General features: G+C 40.5%; 1 protein-coding gene across 18 annotated transcripts in view; it reads left to right on the forward strand.

Annotated features, from left to right (window-relative positions):
* The first annotated feature begins 3,587 nt into the window (after nt 1-3,587).
* Nucleotides 3,588-17,502, forward strand: part of SRCIN1 (SRC kinase signaling inhibitor 1) — a 310,186-nt gene continuing 296,271 nt past the window's right edge. For 13 of the 18 annotated variants that reach the window (XM_078377916.1, XM_078377919.1, XM_078377927.1 and 10 more), the window contains exon 1: nt 3,588-4,029. In XM_078377916.1, the coding sequence (XP_078234042.1) occupies nt 4,008-4,029 (22 nt within the window). In that variant the 5' untranslated portion in view covers nt 3,588-4,007. Of the gene's footprint in view, nt 4,063-17,502 lie in introns of all 18 variants that reach the window. The other 5 variants (XM_020785538.3, XM_078377924.1, XM_078377918.1 and 2 more) reach the window with 4 other exon arrangements.

Genomic DNA, 17,502 nt, shown 5'->3' on the forward strand with positions numbered 1-17,502 from the left:
TTTACTGCCACCGGATGTCATGGTGACTGCCAAACTGGATAGCTTTAAAAGGTAGTTAGATAAATTACTGAGGTAGAATTGTTAATTTATTCTACTTGCACAATATTGTGCACTTGAACTAGTGGCATGACATTTACAGAACTTGCACAAGGATTCATCCAGCCCTTCCTTGAGCAAGTAGAAGCCCTGTTGGATTCTGGGTCAACCGGATTCTGCCTACTGAGGTTATAACTGTTAATGGCTAACTAATCAGGATGGCTATATATAACCTCCCGTATGAGAAACAACACACCCATATATGTTGATTGCTGGGGAATTTTATTTATTGCATTTATTTATTTAAAATATTTTTACCCCACCTTTCTTCTTGAGAAAGACCCAAGGCAACTTACAACAATGAAAGAGAGTATTTAAAGTTGAAAACAAGGAGTATACAACGTTGGATTAACATCATTAAAAGATAATATTTAAAACCATGAACAATGAATAAGGAGACATCTTACGTAATTAACAGGCAATAATAAGGTAAAGATCAATAGGTACACAATTTTTTTAAAAAAAGTATACGCTTTTTAAATGTCACTCTGAGAAAGGGAAAACCCTCAAATGGAAAACACAAGTAGTACTAAAAATCCTGTCAAAGCAGTAATGCATAACACAATCTATCTAAAAATCACACACAGGTAGCTGGTTACTGAGGGAAGGCTTGCCTGAGGAGCAAGGACTTTGTGTGCTTGCAGTGGGACAACAGACACTTTTGCTCTCATGTCCTGCTCATCGACCTCTGCATTCACATAATTTTGAGCTAGATATGCCTCTGATCCAGCATGGCTCTCCTTATTTTCTTATTTTAAGGTCTGATATGAAATAGCAGACAGATCTGTTGGCTTTGGACCTGGGAAAGCTAGGTTTGGTTAACCTCTAACAGTGTGATGCTCTGCAGCTCCGCATGTTTGCTTGAAAGAAAGACCAGTTGTGTTCCATGGGGCTTACTCCTTAGCTAGCCTTAATGTTTTGTTCCTCTCTCAGATATAAGTTCTCCCCCCTTTTTGAAACAATTACTACGGATATTATCTTTCCCTTCAAGGTTGGAGTGAGAGAATGAAGGTTGTGCACAGAGAGTATAGTATAAGCAGTATTTGGATAGGGTAAGTCTGTGAGTACACGGTGTTGAAGTGAACTGTTAATATTTATTTATTCGAGGTAAGGAGCAGGCACAGGAAGAATGCTTGTACACACTTAAAGCTGAGAAGGGAAATGTGGTCCTCCAAATATATTAGACAGCAAATCCTTTCTTTCATAATTTTCCTTACGGGCTGGGAATGATGATGGGGGTAGTTTGCCAAAAGCATTTGCAGAGACGAAGTTGCCCACACCACTTTAAGCTAAGGACTGATTATCCAATAAGTATGCTAGAGCCTTCTGTTCATTTAACAATCCCTTCTAATCAGAAGGGTACAGAAACATGTTTTCTAGAGCTTGGGAAAAGAAGTACCCTTCTCCTTTCAACAACACTGGGGCTAGGGGCGCAGGATTCACATGTAATTCAAAATCCATGTATAACTCTTATGTCCCCCAAAACGTAACTACAAATCATAAACAGATGCTTAACATATACGGGGAAAACAGAGGCACAGTCTCTCTTCCTCCCTCACAGCAGAGCAGCACAGCGCTATGATCTTCCCTGAACCCGTGTCAGCCTCCCGGCATGCCCCAGCACCCTCCCCAGTTAACCACATGGAGCTGCCATGCCAGGAGATGGGGCCAGCTGGGCTGCCACCATCAAACTGGGAACTTCTCTGCTGCCAACAACAGGGACCTTGGTATGTCCGAGACTCACGTTTCTCAGGCCACTTCCTAGAGAAGAATAGCAGCACAATATTTATTGAACAGAGGAGCCTCAAGGTGCAGTGGTTAAACTGCAGTACTGCAGTGAAGACTCTGCTCACAATCTGAGTTCAATCCTGGGCTCAGGTAGCCGGCTTGAGGTTGTCACAACCTTCTATCCTTCTGAGGTCTATAAATTGAGTACCCAGTTCACTGGGAGAGGGCAATGTGTAACCTGCATAATTAAATTGTAAATGCCCAAAGAGAGCTTTGAGCACTATAGGGCAATATATAAGCGGCACACTGTGCTTTTTGCTTTATTGAATACTTATTGATTGATTGTTTTTTAATGTATAACCAAAACTGGTGCTCAAACCAATTAAAGGGAGAAGTGGAGTCCCAAAAAGTGGTCTCAGTTCCTGCCCTGTGCAGGAGTTGGACTTGATGGCCTTTATAAGCCCCTTCAATTATTTGTTTGTTTGTTTGTTTGTTGAATTTATATCCTGTACCATCTGGCAACCAGGCCACTCTGGGTGGTATTAGGAACAATATTAAAACAGGATAAAAAAAATTAGTACTATTTAATAGAATTAATTAATTCTATGATTCTTTGAAAGTAATTTTTCCCAAACTGAAATGCTAATGGTTTGTGTCAGTTGATGCAACCCAGTACATCACAGATACTGGGGAAATTTGCACATGCATGCAAACTGTCATTTTCAAATAAATGTCTTATTTTCAATAAACTGCTTGAAGCCTGTGTCCGCTGTCAGTTCTGCGCTTCTTCAAGCTCTGCCTTAGAAGGTCTTCAGGTTCACTGCTGTTGCTATAACCCCTGTCTTTGCTATAACATGGGGGCCCCTAGCCATCTTGAGGTCTAGAAGCTTGTTTGGAGGAGGGAGCAAAAGATAACAGTGGTTAAGAAAGAGTAGCAGTTCTCATGAAAGGATCAAATCCCAGCTCAAGAGTTATACCTTTTCCTGCTGCTCTAATTCTATGAAAGGAATTCTGAGTTGCCAAACAATGGACCCAGAGTAGCCCAGGTATGATTGGCAGCTGCCAGGGTTGCCTGGGGGAAATGATTACAACAAAGAAACTACACTGAGCTTATTCTTCCATCTCCTTCTCTCTCACGCCCATCACCCCTTCCAATTTTCTTTTCTGATGAAATTGTCTCTTGCAGTGAAATCGATATCTATTTCCATCTGGGTATGGCATCTTGAAGGCAGATCGGTAAAGCTTTCACTAATTCTCATTTGTGCGCTTTCTCTCTTTCTTCCTCTCCAGGTTTTAAATGCATTTTCCCAAGTATGCACTCTGCATTCTTTTGTCTTTTTTTGCAACCTTACAGCTTAGTGTTTGGGACAGAAGAAAGATCTAGATATGCACCTTCAGATAAGGTGATTTGAGCACATTGCTAACTTGTCAAGACACAGGCAAAGATAAGAAACTCGATACACACATTCACACGTGTGCTGTGCACAAAGATTATTCCTGTTTTACCGAACAAGAGGACTGAGGCTGGCAGGAGTGACTTGCTGAAGGCTATTGTAGAACTCGAGTATCATGGCTCTAAGCTTTTGAGTCCCATCTATTTATCTCCTGGGTCGCAAACGTATGTTAGGAGACCATCAAGATTTGTGGCTGCAACAGTTTTAGGGTTGCCCTTTTTATAAGTTTGCCTCGCAACCCAGCTGTGGAATTACGCACGAGGAGACGGGGCGGAGAGAGACAGCGATCATTGTCTTTGTGCTGTGGCCACTCGGGTTCTGCTGCCTGCACCGGACCTGGCAGCAGCATACAGCAATAATTATGCACCGCCCTTGTATCATCATCATCATCATCATCATCATGATATCCTCCTGGCATTTCTGTTAGTCACCCATCTCTGAATAAAAAGTAAGGGTCTTTTAAGAGTCTCCCCCAGCACATTAATCTGTCATGAGCTAATGTGTTTTGCCCATTCTGTTCCTTTGTACTATAGCCAAGGAGTGCGCGCATACACACACACGCACATGCACACACACTCTTTCACTCACTCACCCGCGCTCTCTTGTTGCACTTCTGCCACCGATCTCTGATGGTTGGTTGGGCCTGAGTCAGTCAGCCCGCGAGAGAGCGAGAGAGAGAGACACGACAGACAGAACAGACGGAGGCAGAGGAACATAGCCGAGACAACAATGGGAAATACACCGTCTCAAGGCATGTCAATGTTCATCCATTCTTAAGTAGCAGGTATTTTTTTTATTGGTGTTTTTTTTTTTTCAAATTTTCCTTTTCTCTTTTCCCAACCCACCAGCACCGTATGATGATGCTTCTGCTGCTTTGGCTTGTGCCGTTAGCTGACGATTTCGGGGTTTGCTTTGAATCTAAACAAATGAATACAAAAATTGACAATTTATTCTTTCTAAAGGGAAAAAAAGGGGGTGTGGTGGGGTAAGGGAGGCTCCCCCCTGCCCCTTGTGGTGGGGAGGCAAGATAGAATTCCGACGATCAAATCTCCCACTTAAGGGGGCGAAAAGGGGTGGGGGGTGAAGAGGGTTTTAAGATGCAACATGGAATGGTTCTGTGGTCATTGCTTTCTTTCGGTCTTTATAGCCCCCCCACCCCACCCGGTTGTTGTCAAGGCTGCTGAGCTCCCGGGAGATTAACTAGATACAAAACCCGCTGCCCTAGAAATATTGCTGAAAATAGGGAGGGGGAGGGGAAGAAAGATGAACAGGTAGATATTGATAGATAGTGGACCCCATTGTTATTTTGGATTTTTTTTTTTTTTTTTTTTTTTAGCAACCAGGCTTTGTAAAGATTTGGTAAGATAAGATTTGCCTGCTGATTTCGGTTTGTCAGTGGTCAAGCTGCTGTTCTTGCCGCCCATCCCCACCCTCAACTCCTTAATTTTTCCTGACCATTGAGACTGTTGTTCAATGCTTTGTTAAGTAACGAAGGCTGTAAAAGGGAGCCAGCGGGAGAGAGAAAAGGGAGGAAAGGAGAGGGGGAAAAATGTTGAGGTGCTTTTTTGTTCTTGTTCTCCAGTACTGTATCTTGAATGGTGTGGAGAGGGAGAACCTTTTATTTCAGATTACATAGGGAATTTAAGGCTTCTTTGCCTTCTTCTGGGCATCCAAAAATGGGCACATCTGACAGATCTGGCAAAGGGGACCAAAAATAATGCACTGATTTTTTTCTCTCTCTTATTCACCTTTTGGTGCAGAATAGAGGTTGCTTGTAGGATGTTTGATGATGGTTCAGATATAGTTTCCTGGGAGATTGTTACTATATAAAGAAAGATAGGTTGTGTGCAACTGCATGTGTGTGTTTAAGGCATCTTGGATTTGTGGGATTCTTTTGTGATCCAGCACCGTTACTGTGTACACCCTCAGCTCATGCAACCATCCACCATGTGCCAGTTTCTTTCAAAAGAAGGACCTGGGCCTGGGTTGTGTGTGTATTTGAGGTTCACAATAATGTTTGGAACAGAAAAGATTTGAGAAGGGAGTCCTGTCTCTGAGGTTAGAACTGGGAAGTTTCTATGAAGTCAAGGCTGGAGGAGCCATAGAAGCCTATTGTGCAATATCCTAGGATAACAGAGTTCCGGGAGTATCTACTTCACCTACAGAAATATCTTGGATAGAGAGAGAGAGAGCGCGCTGCACTTTGGGGAGAGAGATGCTCAGAATCAGCTATGTGGCTTCCCAGTTAGGTGACATCTTGCTAAAGGAGATGTGGACTGGAAACTTTTTGATGTACACTCACTGCCCCTTGAAATGGATCTAGATGTAAAGAAGAACTAAAGAAGTAACTGACTTTAAAAATGGAGAATACGCATTAAAAATGGAAAACTAGTATTCAATTCCACTTTTTTTTAATGATTTAGTGTTCACTTACAGTATCTTGCAATGTATAATAAGGTATCTGCGTGAATAGTAGTGATGGTGGTTATTTAAATTAATTTATGGCAGCAGAAATCTTGGGGTGGCCTTGATTGGGATTGTGGGAAAGGAGAGGTTTTTCTTTTAGGATAATAGTGGGAGATCAACAACCTAGTAATAACTTTTGTGGCAAGATGTGTTTGTATTTCATGCATTCCTTATTCTTGAGAGAAGGATGCCGTTTTATCCCGTGTGTGTGATATGACCTCCAAGGCAGGATTGCCCAGTTCCAAAAAAATCTATGCTAACCTATAGTTCTCCTCTTTGTGTGTCTGGCCGTGAACTGCTTGGGCAATTTCGAAGTGTTTTGTTTTGTTTTGTTGGTTTTTTAAAGGAAGTAAATATTATTCTTACAATAAAATAATAGAAGTAGTGACGAAACATGAATCTTTCAGTTTTGAGATGTTCTGATATCTTGGCATAAGAGAGACAGAATACATTTTTAAGGCAAAATTTGCCCTTTTAAATTTGTAGGAGATATACAACATAGCTTAAGGAAGCAAGCAAGCGAACAAAAAAAATGAACAAAAAACACACCTGTGTCAGTCTCCCAATCCCCACTGCACATATGTCTTTCTGCATTGCTTGGCTTCTACAATATGAAAGAGGGCTGTGAAACTTTTTGTTTGTTTAAATTCAGAATGTACTTGGAACAAAAAGTAAGACATTTATTTATTAAAGTATTTTAAAAAGATATTTTAGGTCATCTTTTCAGGACAGGTTACTCTCAAGACAGTTGCATTGTAGAGTTTAAAAGGAAGTATTTAAAGGATTTAAATCAGAACAGGAGGAGGTGGAAAGCTCAGTGGAGTCAGCAGGGCAAGTTTATCGAAGAGAAATTTCAAATATTGCTTCTTAAGTATTGTATTAAGTGGAACAAAAGGAGATTCTTCTTCAGTCTGCATGGAGACAACAACCGTACCACTAGGGAGAGTGAGCCAGTTACTTTGGGCAACTAACTTTGAGTATCACAGAGGGGCAAAAGATGGTTAGATTTGTTTTAATATGACTACTTCTTTATATATTATTGCTGAGTTTCAGCTCCTAAGTATGAGGAGATGGGGTTATAGAATTTTCTGGCCTCAAGTGTCAAAATATATTGACCAGGCTTGAGTACCTTTACATGAGATAAGGTGACCTTGTTGATCTGACTCTTGACAGCAAGATGCCTTAGGCCAGCCCTGAATCTGCTCTATTATTCTGTTGATGGCCACCAGTGTACTTTAAAAATGATAGTTAAAGACATGGCAAAATAGTTCTGCATATATTAAGAACAATAATCAAGGGTGGAACGTCCTAGTTCAGAGCCAGGTACCTCCTACATCCAGAACCTCTGGAGTCAGATGTGGTGGTATAGCTCATACAATAAACAAGGCCATGACCCATTCAGACTGCTTGTCAACTGAGCAAGTTCTCACTTTCTTCCCTTCTTAGTAAAACTCTCAGTGAATAGTAGAGATGGAAGATCACTTATCAAATGTTCTGTCCAAGAAGGAGATAAATTGGCAGGAACAGGCAGAAATATGCGAGAGGAAGGAAGTTGGAATATGATGTAAGTCTGGGTTTCAGACACACGCTACAGATCTGAGATAGGTTACCATTTTCCACCCATCCCAGGAACAGGTGACTTATCTAAGGCTGTCTAAATGAGTTAACAACTGAATTGATACAGTGGTGCCTCGCTTAATGATGTTAATTGGTTAAAAAACATTGCTATGGGAAAACATCGTTAAGCGAAACACCATTTCCCATAGGAATGCATTGAAAACCGGTTAATCCGTTCCAATGGGAACGGATTGCCGTCCTTAAGCGAAAATCCCCATAGGAAACATCGCTAAGTGAAACAATGTTTCCCCCAAGGGAAAGCCATTCAAAAGCACTGAAGCCGGCTTCAGTGCTTTTGAATGGCTTTCCAATGTCTGTTTTCGCTCATTTTTAAGTGTCTTAAAATGTTTGAAACCTGTTTTAAATGCTTGGATTCGGTAGTGCACCTTGTGAAACATGTGCAAACCTAGTTTGGTTTTGTTCTGAGTCTTCGTTAATTTTTGGTGACTTTTTGTTTTCCCCATTTTTGTTTTCCCCATTTAAATCCATTGAACGGACAGTTCAATGGATTTAAAGGGGAAAAACAAAAAATCACAAAAAATTAACGAAGACTCAGAACAGAGCTAAATTAAGTTTGCATAGGTTTCACAAGGTTGACTACCAATTCCAAGCATTTAAAACAGGTTTCAAACATTTTAAGACACTTTTAAATGAGCAAAAACAGACATCGTTAAGTGAAATTCCCCCATAGAGAACATCGTTAAACGATGGGGAAATTTCCTCAAAGAAACCCATCGCAAAGCGAATACATTGTTAAACGAAGCAATCGCTAAGCGAGGCACCACAGTATTTATTTATTATTTATTTAACTTATATGCCGCCCACACTACCCAAAGGTCTCCGGGCGGTGATAAAGTTCCCACTCTGCTGACATAATTTCCAGGCCTGCTTGTGATTTTTATGCCACTAAAATGAATACTAGATTAGAACTGGACTAGACTAGTCTGACTCATCACAGCTATTGCTCTGCTAAACTTGAGGTATGGGATTTTTAGTTTGCATGGAATACAGGGTCCACAGTATGCAAGAACTAGAAGAATAGGGAGAAAGAGCAATGATGGAGGGCTGTGCTTTAAAGCCAACTCCATTCAGGATGGCTTTTTAAAAAACAGCTGGATTATTTTTGTCCTCCTTGCTGAGGGCTGGAGATTGACTTGGAGGTGGTCAGTGAGGACAGTCTGCAGTTGCCTAGCAACCTCTAGAAAGTAGGGAAGGAGTAGTAGAGGTGTTAAAGAGGGCGAAGGAAAAGGCCTGTTAACATGCAACTAAGGAGTCATATCTGGGCTGGGGCTGGGCTGTAAAAGTCAATTCCATTCATGGTGGTTTAATGGCAAGCCCCACCCTTTGGCCAAGAAATCCAGCAACTGAATGTGTCTCACTTTCCCCTTATTCTTTGAAATAGAGAGATTCATACTGGAACACTAACTCTTGCTTCTCTTCCATAACACAGTGCCTGTCTGGTAGGTAGGTGATGAGGAAGCTGTTTTACACTTCCCCTTGAGCCATTAACACCTCATTTGTTAATTGCCTGTGAGTCCCCTTGGCTTCCTTTTAAAGTACATTAGGATTGATTGAACAGCATGGATATATAATGTGTAGTTATTTCTCTTAAAGATTGGCATACTAAGCATCATCCAGCACATCCTCTTTATTTTGTTGTAACATACTGTATATATTGGTGAAAAGAACAGATCTTTGAGAACAGTTCCCAAAATGAAAGGGGAACCACGGACAGTTTTCCGTAGTTTTTGTAGTTAATTTTGTTTACTGTCTTTTCATGTGGCATTTGTTTGGTTCTTTTTAAATATTTAGATATTTACTGTTCTTGGTTTTAAATATTGTATCTTAATTATATAGGCCCTTGGGTCTTTATAAAGTAGGTGTAAAAATATTATAAACAAACAAAAACAAACAAACACAGAGGACCATAATATTGTAATTTTAAAACAGTGATTTTGCACTCAAGAATTCAACATGAAGATGTGGAATGTGTTGGGAGATATACTAATCTCAGGTTGAAACACACTTTCCCTAGACTTAGAATTCTTGTGCAGATAGTTGTTGTGGCCCCCTCTTCATGGCATCTGCTATATTGTACTCTCAGAGCACTTGTAGTTTATTGTGTTTTTTAACTGTTCTAGACTGGGACTTATCATTCAAAGCATGTGTGCTGCTTATATACTGCCTGCCCCATAACACTTAAAGCACTCTCTGGCCGGTTTACAAGTTAATTATGCAGGCAACACATTTGCTGCTGCCCCCCAGCAAGCTGGGTACTCATTTTACCAACCTGGGAAGGATAGAAGTCTGAGTGAACCTTGAGCTGGCTACTTGGGATTGAACCCCTGGTAATGAGCACAGTTTTGGCTGCAGTACAGCAGTTTAACCACTGCTCCATGAGATGGGTTCAAGCTGCTTTTATAAAGTTATTTTCAATTGTGATACTACTAAGTAGTCACTGAGCAAACTCAAAGGTCTGTATCCCATTGGGGAAGTCAACTTCTCTTGCTTGTTGGTGCAGAGAACCTAATGGGCCTCCTGATGCAGGAGGTTCGTTTTCCCCATAATAGCCTCTTTATGGTAGCAGCATCTTTTTATTAGACATTGGGGAGTATTGCTTCAGTGTTTCAGCAGCCACAGGCTCCTCACTGAGAAGGCTCCAGCCACCTGCCATGAAGCCAAATGCAGACACCATGGCGCTCTGTAGTACCAGGCACCCAACCAGGCCAGATGCAGCAACGAGGGGATTGTAACCATACAAGAAGAGGGGCTGCCAAAAAAAAAAAAGAACAAAAAGATTCCTCTAACAAAATAAAAATGAAACAGTCTGGGATTTAATTATAGAAATTGATTCTTCTCTTTGCTGTACATTGATTTGTACTATTCATTCATTGCTCGAGACCGCACAGCTGCCTTCTGCCCTCCCCACTAAGGCTGCCTCCTCGTGAACACACACTACAGACAGATACCCATCTTATTCTTCTCCTGCATCTTTGAGGATAGGATGGAAAGGGATGGGATGACAAGCCGTCTTTGGATATCTTTGGCATGACATATGGCAAGGAGGAGGGAAGTAGGCTGCCTGTCTGGTGGTGATACAGAGGAAAATACTGAAACTTGTTTCCCTTGGAGACCAAGTCAGAAGGAATACTGAAGCAGAATGGCTATTTTTATTTTTGTTTAGTTATGATACACGAGAGCCAACGTGGTGTGGCATATAGAATGCTGAGCTAGAACTTGGGGGACCTCGGTTCAAATCCCATTGGCCATGGAAATTCACTGGGAGGTGGCAAAGCTATATCAATCCTTCAACCTCTCATATATCTCTAAAACCTTACGAGGGTTGCCGTTTGTTTCCCTAAGTCATAAGGAACTTGACAGCACATAACACACAGTTATGGCACGTTTCCCAATTAATTCCTGCTACGCTCTGAGATTGTCATAGGAAAGAGCACCTTTTTGCTAATGGCATGTCAGCTTTGGAATTAGCTTCAGAGCTTCGGAAAATTACTTTTTTGGATGACAGCTCCTCAAATCCTGCAGCTACCATAGTTACTGGCTGTGGTGACTGTGGGGTTCTGGGAATTGTAGTTGACAAAATGAACTTTCCCCAAACTCTGATTTTCTCACCTGCTATTGACTCTGATGCCTTCCTGGTGAAAAAACTTTTTTTTCTTCTTTTTCTGTTTTTAAGAAATTTTGTTGATTTGCTTTACCTATTTTGATACTATATTTGTGCTGTTTATAGAAATGTGTTGTTACAGTTTATTTTAATATATTTTTTTAAAAAATATTGTATAGCTGACTTTATAGTGTACAGTAGTTTATAAAATGAATCACTAAATGAATACTTGGGTTGTTTATCTTCCCAAAGGCATATGGAGAACAACAGTACTGTATTTACATCACCAATAAATTTTAGCTTCTAGATTAAATTATTTTCCTTGCCATGAACTCAGTGGGTAGTACCAGTCAGGCTACTTTCCATGACCTGCAGCTGTATTATGGATACAGTTACACTTACCTAAGGAATTATTCTAAGATTCTTTCTCATTCCTGAGAAACAGTATGAACGCTTAGTATTAAGTGTTGTTCCAAAGGCCACCTCCCACTCCACCCCCACCAGAAGATAGAGATGGACTTTGTTGAGATTCATGCCATTGAACTATTATGTAATATATCAGTAAGCCATTTAAAGAAACAAAACGTTGTTTTACGGCCAATGAGTGAATGAAAAAAAAGGACACAGAGCATGCAGAAATAAACATACAAACAAAAAGAAGGTTGTTCAAGCAATGGAAAAAAGGCACATTTGGGGGGCTGGGTGCAAGGGTACAATGTATTTAGAACTGTGATTTGGTTAGCATAGAGTACATGGACCCCATTCATTTCTGAGACATCCTCCTTGAATATTTGCTCTTAGTGCAGGGTTCAGGTAACAAGGACTCTTAGGGATTTTAATAGCCATGGACAAAGATTTTATTTTTGTGTGATACAGTATTTTCTGATGCAAAGGAGAAGCTATTATTTTTGGGCCACTGGGGTAGTTTGTTATCCCAGTAAATGGATATCTGTCCCATTTCATATATGATATCCATTTACTGGGATAACAAACTACCCCAGTGGCCCGAAAACAATAGCTTCATTGGATTATTTGTGGTCTTGTCTGTTTTTGCTTGTACTGTAAACAAAAAACCAAAACACTGTACATATTAAATGGCAAATATTTTGAGATACTGCTTTCAACTGTCCAGGTAAATACCAACTGTGTAGGTCTAGATTTATGTGGATTATGCAACACAATATGACCCTAGGAGACTAAAATATATCATCCTAGTACATGAGGGTTAACGGAATAATTGGTTTCACTAATCGATTAAAGCAGAGAGAAGAACATGTTGCCCTCTGCATGTTGTTGAACTGAAGCACCCATCTGTTTTAGCCAGCATGTCCAATATTGAGGGACAGAACAAGCTGCACTCTAACACTGTTTGGTGGGCCACATGTTCTGTGTTCCTGAACTAAAACTTTAACACCAGATTAGCAAATTTGGCAGGAAATTAGGGCTGGTTTCTGATTTGAACATTGTATATTTCTTCTCTTTGGTTAGAATGAGACATAGTACTGGATACAGAAGTTCTAAAATTCAGGCTGTGATATTTCCAATTAGAAAGATCTCGCACAGTTGCAAAGTAGACAAAAGTTCAGTTCCTTAGGCTATGAAAAATTCACTGCCAGTCACAGTAGACAGTACACTAGGTTAAGTAGAGAAATACAGTAATGTGACTTTATATAATAAAGTTCATATAGCTGTAAGACTTCTAATAGCTCTGCTGGAATGCCCAAGGCCAGCTGTATGGTTATGCAAAGTGAGGTGTCCCTGGAAGGATTCTTCCTGGATTTTTTTTCCTGGTTACTTGGGAGTGAACTAAAGACTTGAGAAAGCCTGGGTCTGGACAGCGCATTAAGCAAGTAATGAAGTGATAGTCTGCTTTTTTAGCTGCTTCTGTTGCATATGGAGCAATCAGAAAGTGTATACCAAGATAATCTTCACAACTAATAAGTCATACTTTCTCTGTTTCCCTGGCTTATCATATTGTACTATTGCAGCCTATAAATTATCCATCAAAACTTTATTCAAAATGTTTTTTTCAAATTATATACTATGAAGGTTAACAAGCTTTTTTTTACATGTACCTTTTGCCAGACATGCACCTGAATTTAAGCTTTATAAGTATGTGACTGTTTATTAGTTTAATTTATTTATCCCCACCCCAGGGATAATAGGGAAGCTCTGGCTAGATCAAAAGAACCAGAAGCAGTAAAAGGACAAAAAAAAAGCCTAGTTGATCTTAAATGGTCCTCAGTTTGAATGAGTGGCTCTTGCAATTGTTTTCTGAAACGATGTGAGATTTGGGGTTTGGAAACTTGGGGGAAAAGGGAATTTGAAATCTGGACAGATGCCTTATGAATATGTTTCATAAGAACATCTAGTCTGATATGCAATACCAGGCCAGGATGGTGACAGCACTGATATAAGATATTTTGCTTTTGAGCGAAATGGAATCCCCATCTCAAATCAAGATATGTAATATTCAAGGAGATGAATAGCTCTGGCACCTGAGACAGGAAAATCTCACAAGACTTCCCCCCATTCCCTGGTAACAAAAACACAATAATACTACTTTTAAAAAAAACATTGCTTTTCTATCCCTTCTGCCCAACATACAAACATATTGCCATAGGCACCTGCTTAATTCACCCAATGGGGGGAATTTTTCTTTTCTTTTTGGACTACATGTCTCAGAATCCTGGCCATCAGATTCTGGCAGGTGTATTTAGAACACACTCACATTTCCCCCACCCACAAACACATCCTGTTTTGGGCTTTGCCTGACAGGGTGGAGGGAGCCATCTCCTCTATCAAAAACTGTCACTTAAGGCATCTTGCCTCCAAAGATGCAGATTCCATTTTTAGTTTTCAGGCTCACCAGATATAAATAGTAATACTGCCCCCTCCATGGGTTTGTCAAATGAAAAGTGTGCTTTTCTGCCTTCTGTCTTAACCACTCAGAGCACTTTAAGAGCATCACTAAGCAAAAAAACCTCTGCTGGCTTCAAAGAGAATCAGACTGCTACTTCATTTTCTACACTGGTCAACAGCCATGTTTCCAGAAAGGCCACAAGCATGGCATGTAAGCAGTAGCTGACTTCTGCTATTTGTATCCCAGCCATTAGTCTTCACAAATATGGTGCATTTATATAGTTTTCAAGGTTGGTACATATTGATAGACTTTTCTACATTTAAAAATGGGGATTCCACTTTCAAAGTCATAAAGCCAATAATTCTCATCTTTATATCTTGTCATAATGAATTCTTTGACCGATAAATGCCACATAGTCTGAAATTTAAAGCATGCAGATTTTATTTAGGATCCATTTGCACAAAATTTGGCTTAGGCTCACTGCACAAAGTTCGGAGAGGGTCAGGCCTCCCTTTCATTCCCTGAAGATCTCTGATTTCATGGTAGTGATTTTATGCTAGTGTAGGTTGGGTAGTACTTTTCACCATTTTGTTCGTAGTTGCTATTGCCAGTTCATCAGCTGGTTGCCAATTTTTGGTGATGAACTTCTTTTTATGTACCTGGTCTAGTCTTTGGACAGCAGATATGCAGTCTTCAAAAAAGCCGTAATCACACATGTTCTAAAAAAAGCTGGCTATCCCTCAACCACTCTAGTTTTTAGGTCCTGTGCAAGGAGGAGGAGGAAGTTTGAGAATAGGAAAATATGACTTTTTAAAAACAGAATCTCCAAAAGGTTAATTGAATATTTTCATTTAAATCAGGTTTTTAATTTTTATTAAGCATTTCTGTATAAAAAAGAAAGACCTAATTGATGGCAGTTTTAATTTAAAATAAGCAAGTTGATACAGCTCAGTGAGCTGGAGCATCTGGTTGCAGCAATAGGGAGTTTGAATCCACACTGTTGATCCCATGCAAGCTACCAGCTGAGATCTCTCTAGGTGTGGTTGATCAGGTTATGTGGCTACTTAGCTGGCCTTGATGGACTCATAGTGGCACTAGAAAGAGAGGCTGGTAAGCCACTTTTTTTAGTACTATATACCTAGAAAAGTCTGGGAGGGTCATAAACAGATTGATGAGAGATAATTATTATAATATGTTAAATATCTCATGGTGAAATAGAGATGATAAATTCTAATTTATAATTTTTGTTTATGTGCAAATACAAGACAGGAGACAGTTGGCCCCGCAGCAGTACATTATTTGTAAAAAGGATCTAGGTGTCTTAGTAAACCACAAGCGAAATATGAGCCAACAGTGTGATGCAGCAGCAAAAAAAGCCAATGGTGTACTAGGCTACATCAGTAGAAGTATAATATCCACATCAAGGGAGGTCTGACTCAACTCTACTATGCTTTCTTCAGACCTCACCTAGATACTATGTTTACTTCTCAACACTACGATTTAAGAAGGATATTGTGAAGGTAGAATGTGTCTAGAGTGTGATAAAAGGTCTGGAAACCAAACTCTATGAAGAACAGTTGAGAATATTGACATATTTAGCCTAGAGAGAAGACATGACAGTCATCTTTAAATATTTGAATGGCTATCGTGGAAGTTGGAGCGATCTTGTTTTCTTCAGCTCCATGGGCCAAGATTCTAATTAATGGATTAAAATTACAAGAGAAGTGATTTCAACTGAACATTTATTTATTTATTTATTTATTTATTTATTTATTTATTTATTTATTTATTTATACCCCGCCTATCTAGTCATTTCGACCACTCTAGGCGGCTTACAACATAAAGGATAAGAAGTTCAAGAAAAATTTATAACAATTAATTAAATGATTCTGCAAGATGGGAAAAATACAAAATAAATCAAATAAAGAGGAAAAGAATAAAAAAGGAAAGATGACAGGAATTAACTGGAAGGGAAGGCCTGCCTATACATCCACGTTTTAGTTGGTTCCTTAAAAGTACCCAGCGAGGGTACAGCGCGAATCTCCGGAGGTAGTTTATTCCAGAGGTGAGGAGCCACCGCCGAGAAGACCCGATTTCTTGTTTTCTCCTTCCGGGCCTCCCTCGACGTCAGGCTCCTCAGCCTCACCTCCTGGTTCGCGCGGGTGACATGGGTAGAACTAGTTGGGAGTAAGCATTCTGCCAAGGATCGAGGTCCTAACCCGTTTAGGGCTTTATATGTAAGCACTAACACTTTGAAGTCAATGCGGAAATGCATGGGCAGCCAGTGCAACATGGCCATTAGGAAAACATTAGGAAAAGCCTCCTGACAGCAAGAGCTGTTCAGTAGTGGAACAGAGACTGCCTTGTGAAGTGGTAGGTTCTCCAGCATTGGAGATTTTAAAGTGGAAGTTGGATGGCTGCCTGTCAGGTTTGCTTTAGTAGTGGATTTCCTGCTTTTGCAGCAGCTGGGCTCAATGGCCCTGAGAATCCCTTCCGGCTCTACAATTCTCTGATTCTCCGATTCAACTTCTATATTATATATATAAAATGCAAACAGGGTCCATCAATTCTTTTATCAGCATCTCACTTTATGGTGCTCCACAGACTTCTGTACAGATTACAGTGGTGCCTTGCACAACGAGCGCCCTGTAGAGCGATGAATTCGCTCTACGGGGACGTTTTTTCGATCGCTAATGTGATCGCAGAGCGACGGCCCCAATGGGCGAAAATCGCAGAGCAAAGGGCGGTGAGCGGTTCGCTTACCGACCTTCGCTTTGCGACCCGCCGATCAGCTGTTCCGTGGCTTCAAAATGGCCGCCGGAAGCCCCAAAATGGCCACGCGCAGCGTTTTCGCGCCCTCGTTAAGTGAGGGGAGGGCGTGAAAATGGCTGCCGGCCATAGAGGAACATTGCTGTATGGTGAGTAAATCAGCCGATTGGAACGCATTAAACTAAGTTTAATGCATTCCAATGGCTTTTTTCTTTCCGTACAGCAATGTTTCACACAGCGAGGGTTAATCCGGAACGGATTAACCCTCGCTGTGCGAGGCACCACTGTATTTAGATTAATCTTTCTGTTTCCACAGCATTCAGTCTAGTAGATAATCATAAATATTTGCAATTCTCAATCTGGGTTTGTGTCTCCAAAGATACATACCTGTTACCAATAGCATATAAAAATTAGAAATAACAGACCAGATCAAACTTATTTTCCAGAGGTGATTGAAGTTCTGCCTAGAACTCCCCTCCCCATTCATTTGGCCTGATATAATGGTGGAAATTTTCCGAAGCCCTATTAAAATCTCCAAAACTGCTTTCAATGGTTTTCATGAGTGATGCCATTTCTTTAGAGTAGCAGCCCTACCTATTGTTCCTTGCAACTTTGTCCAGACAAACTGAAGTCCTTACCTACAGTATCTTTCCCTAAAAGTGCAGAGATGTCCAGGGACCTGAGTATGTTTGAATTTCTCATGCAAAACCCCTCCACTCCGCACTTTGCTTGCTTACTCTTGGATTTTTCACAGTTCTTTTGCCCAGTGCATAGGGATTGTGAAATGCACTGGGAAATGTCAATGAATAGAGGATTGTCTGAGGTGGAAGTCAATCTGGGCAAGGAGATTGTAAGATGTGTATGTAAAGGGTGTAATAAGCAAAAAT

The sequence above is a fragment of the Pogona vitticeps genome, chromosome 6, assembly GCF_051106095.1.
Source record: "Pogona vitticeps strain Pit_001003342236 chromosome 6, PviZW2.1, whole genome shotgun sequence".
In the NCBI taxonomy this organism is placed as follows: Eukaryota; Metazoa; Chordata; class Lepidosauria; order Squamata; family Agamidae; genus Pogona; species Pogona vitticeps.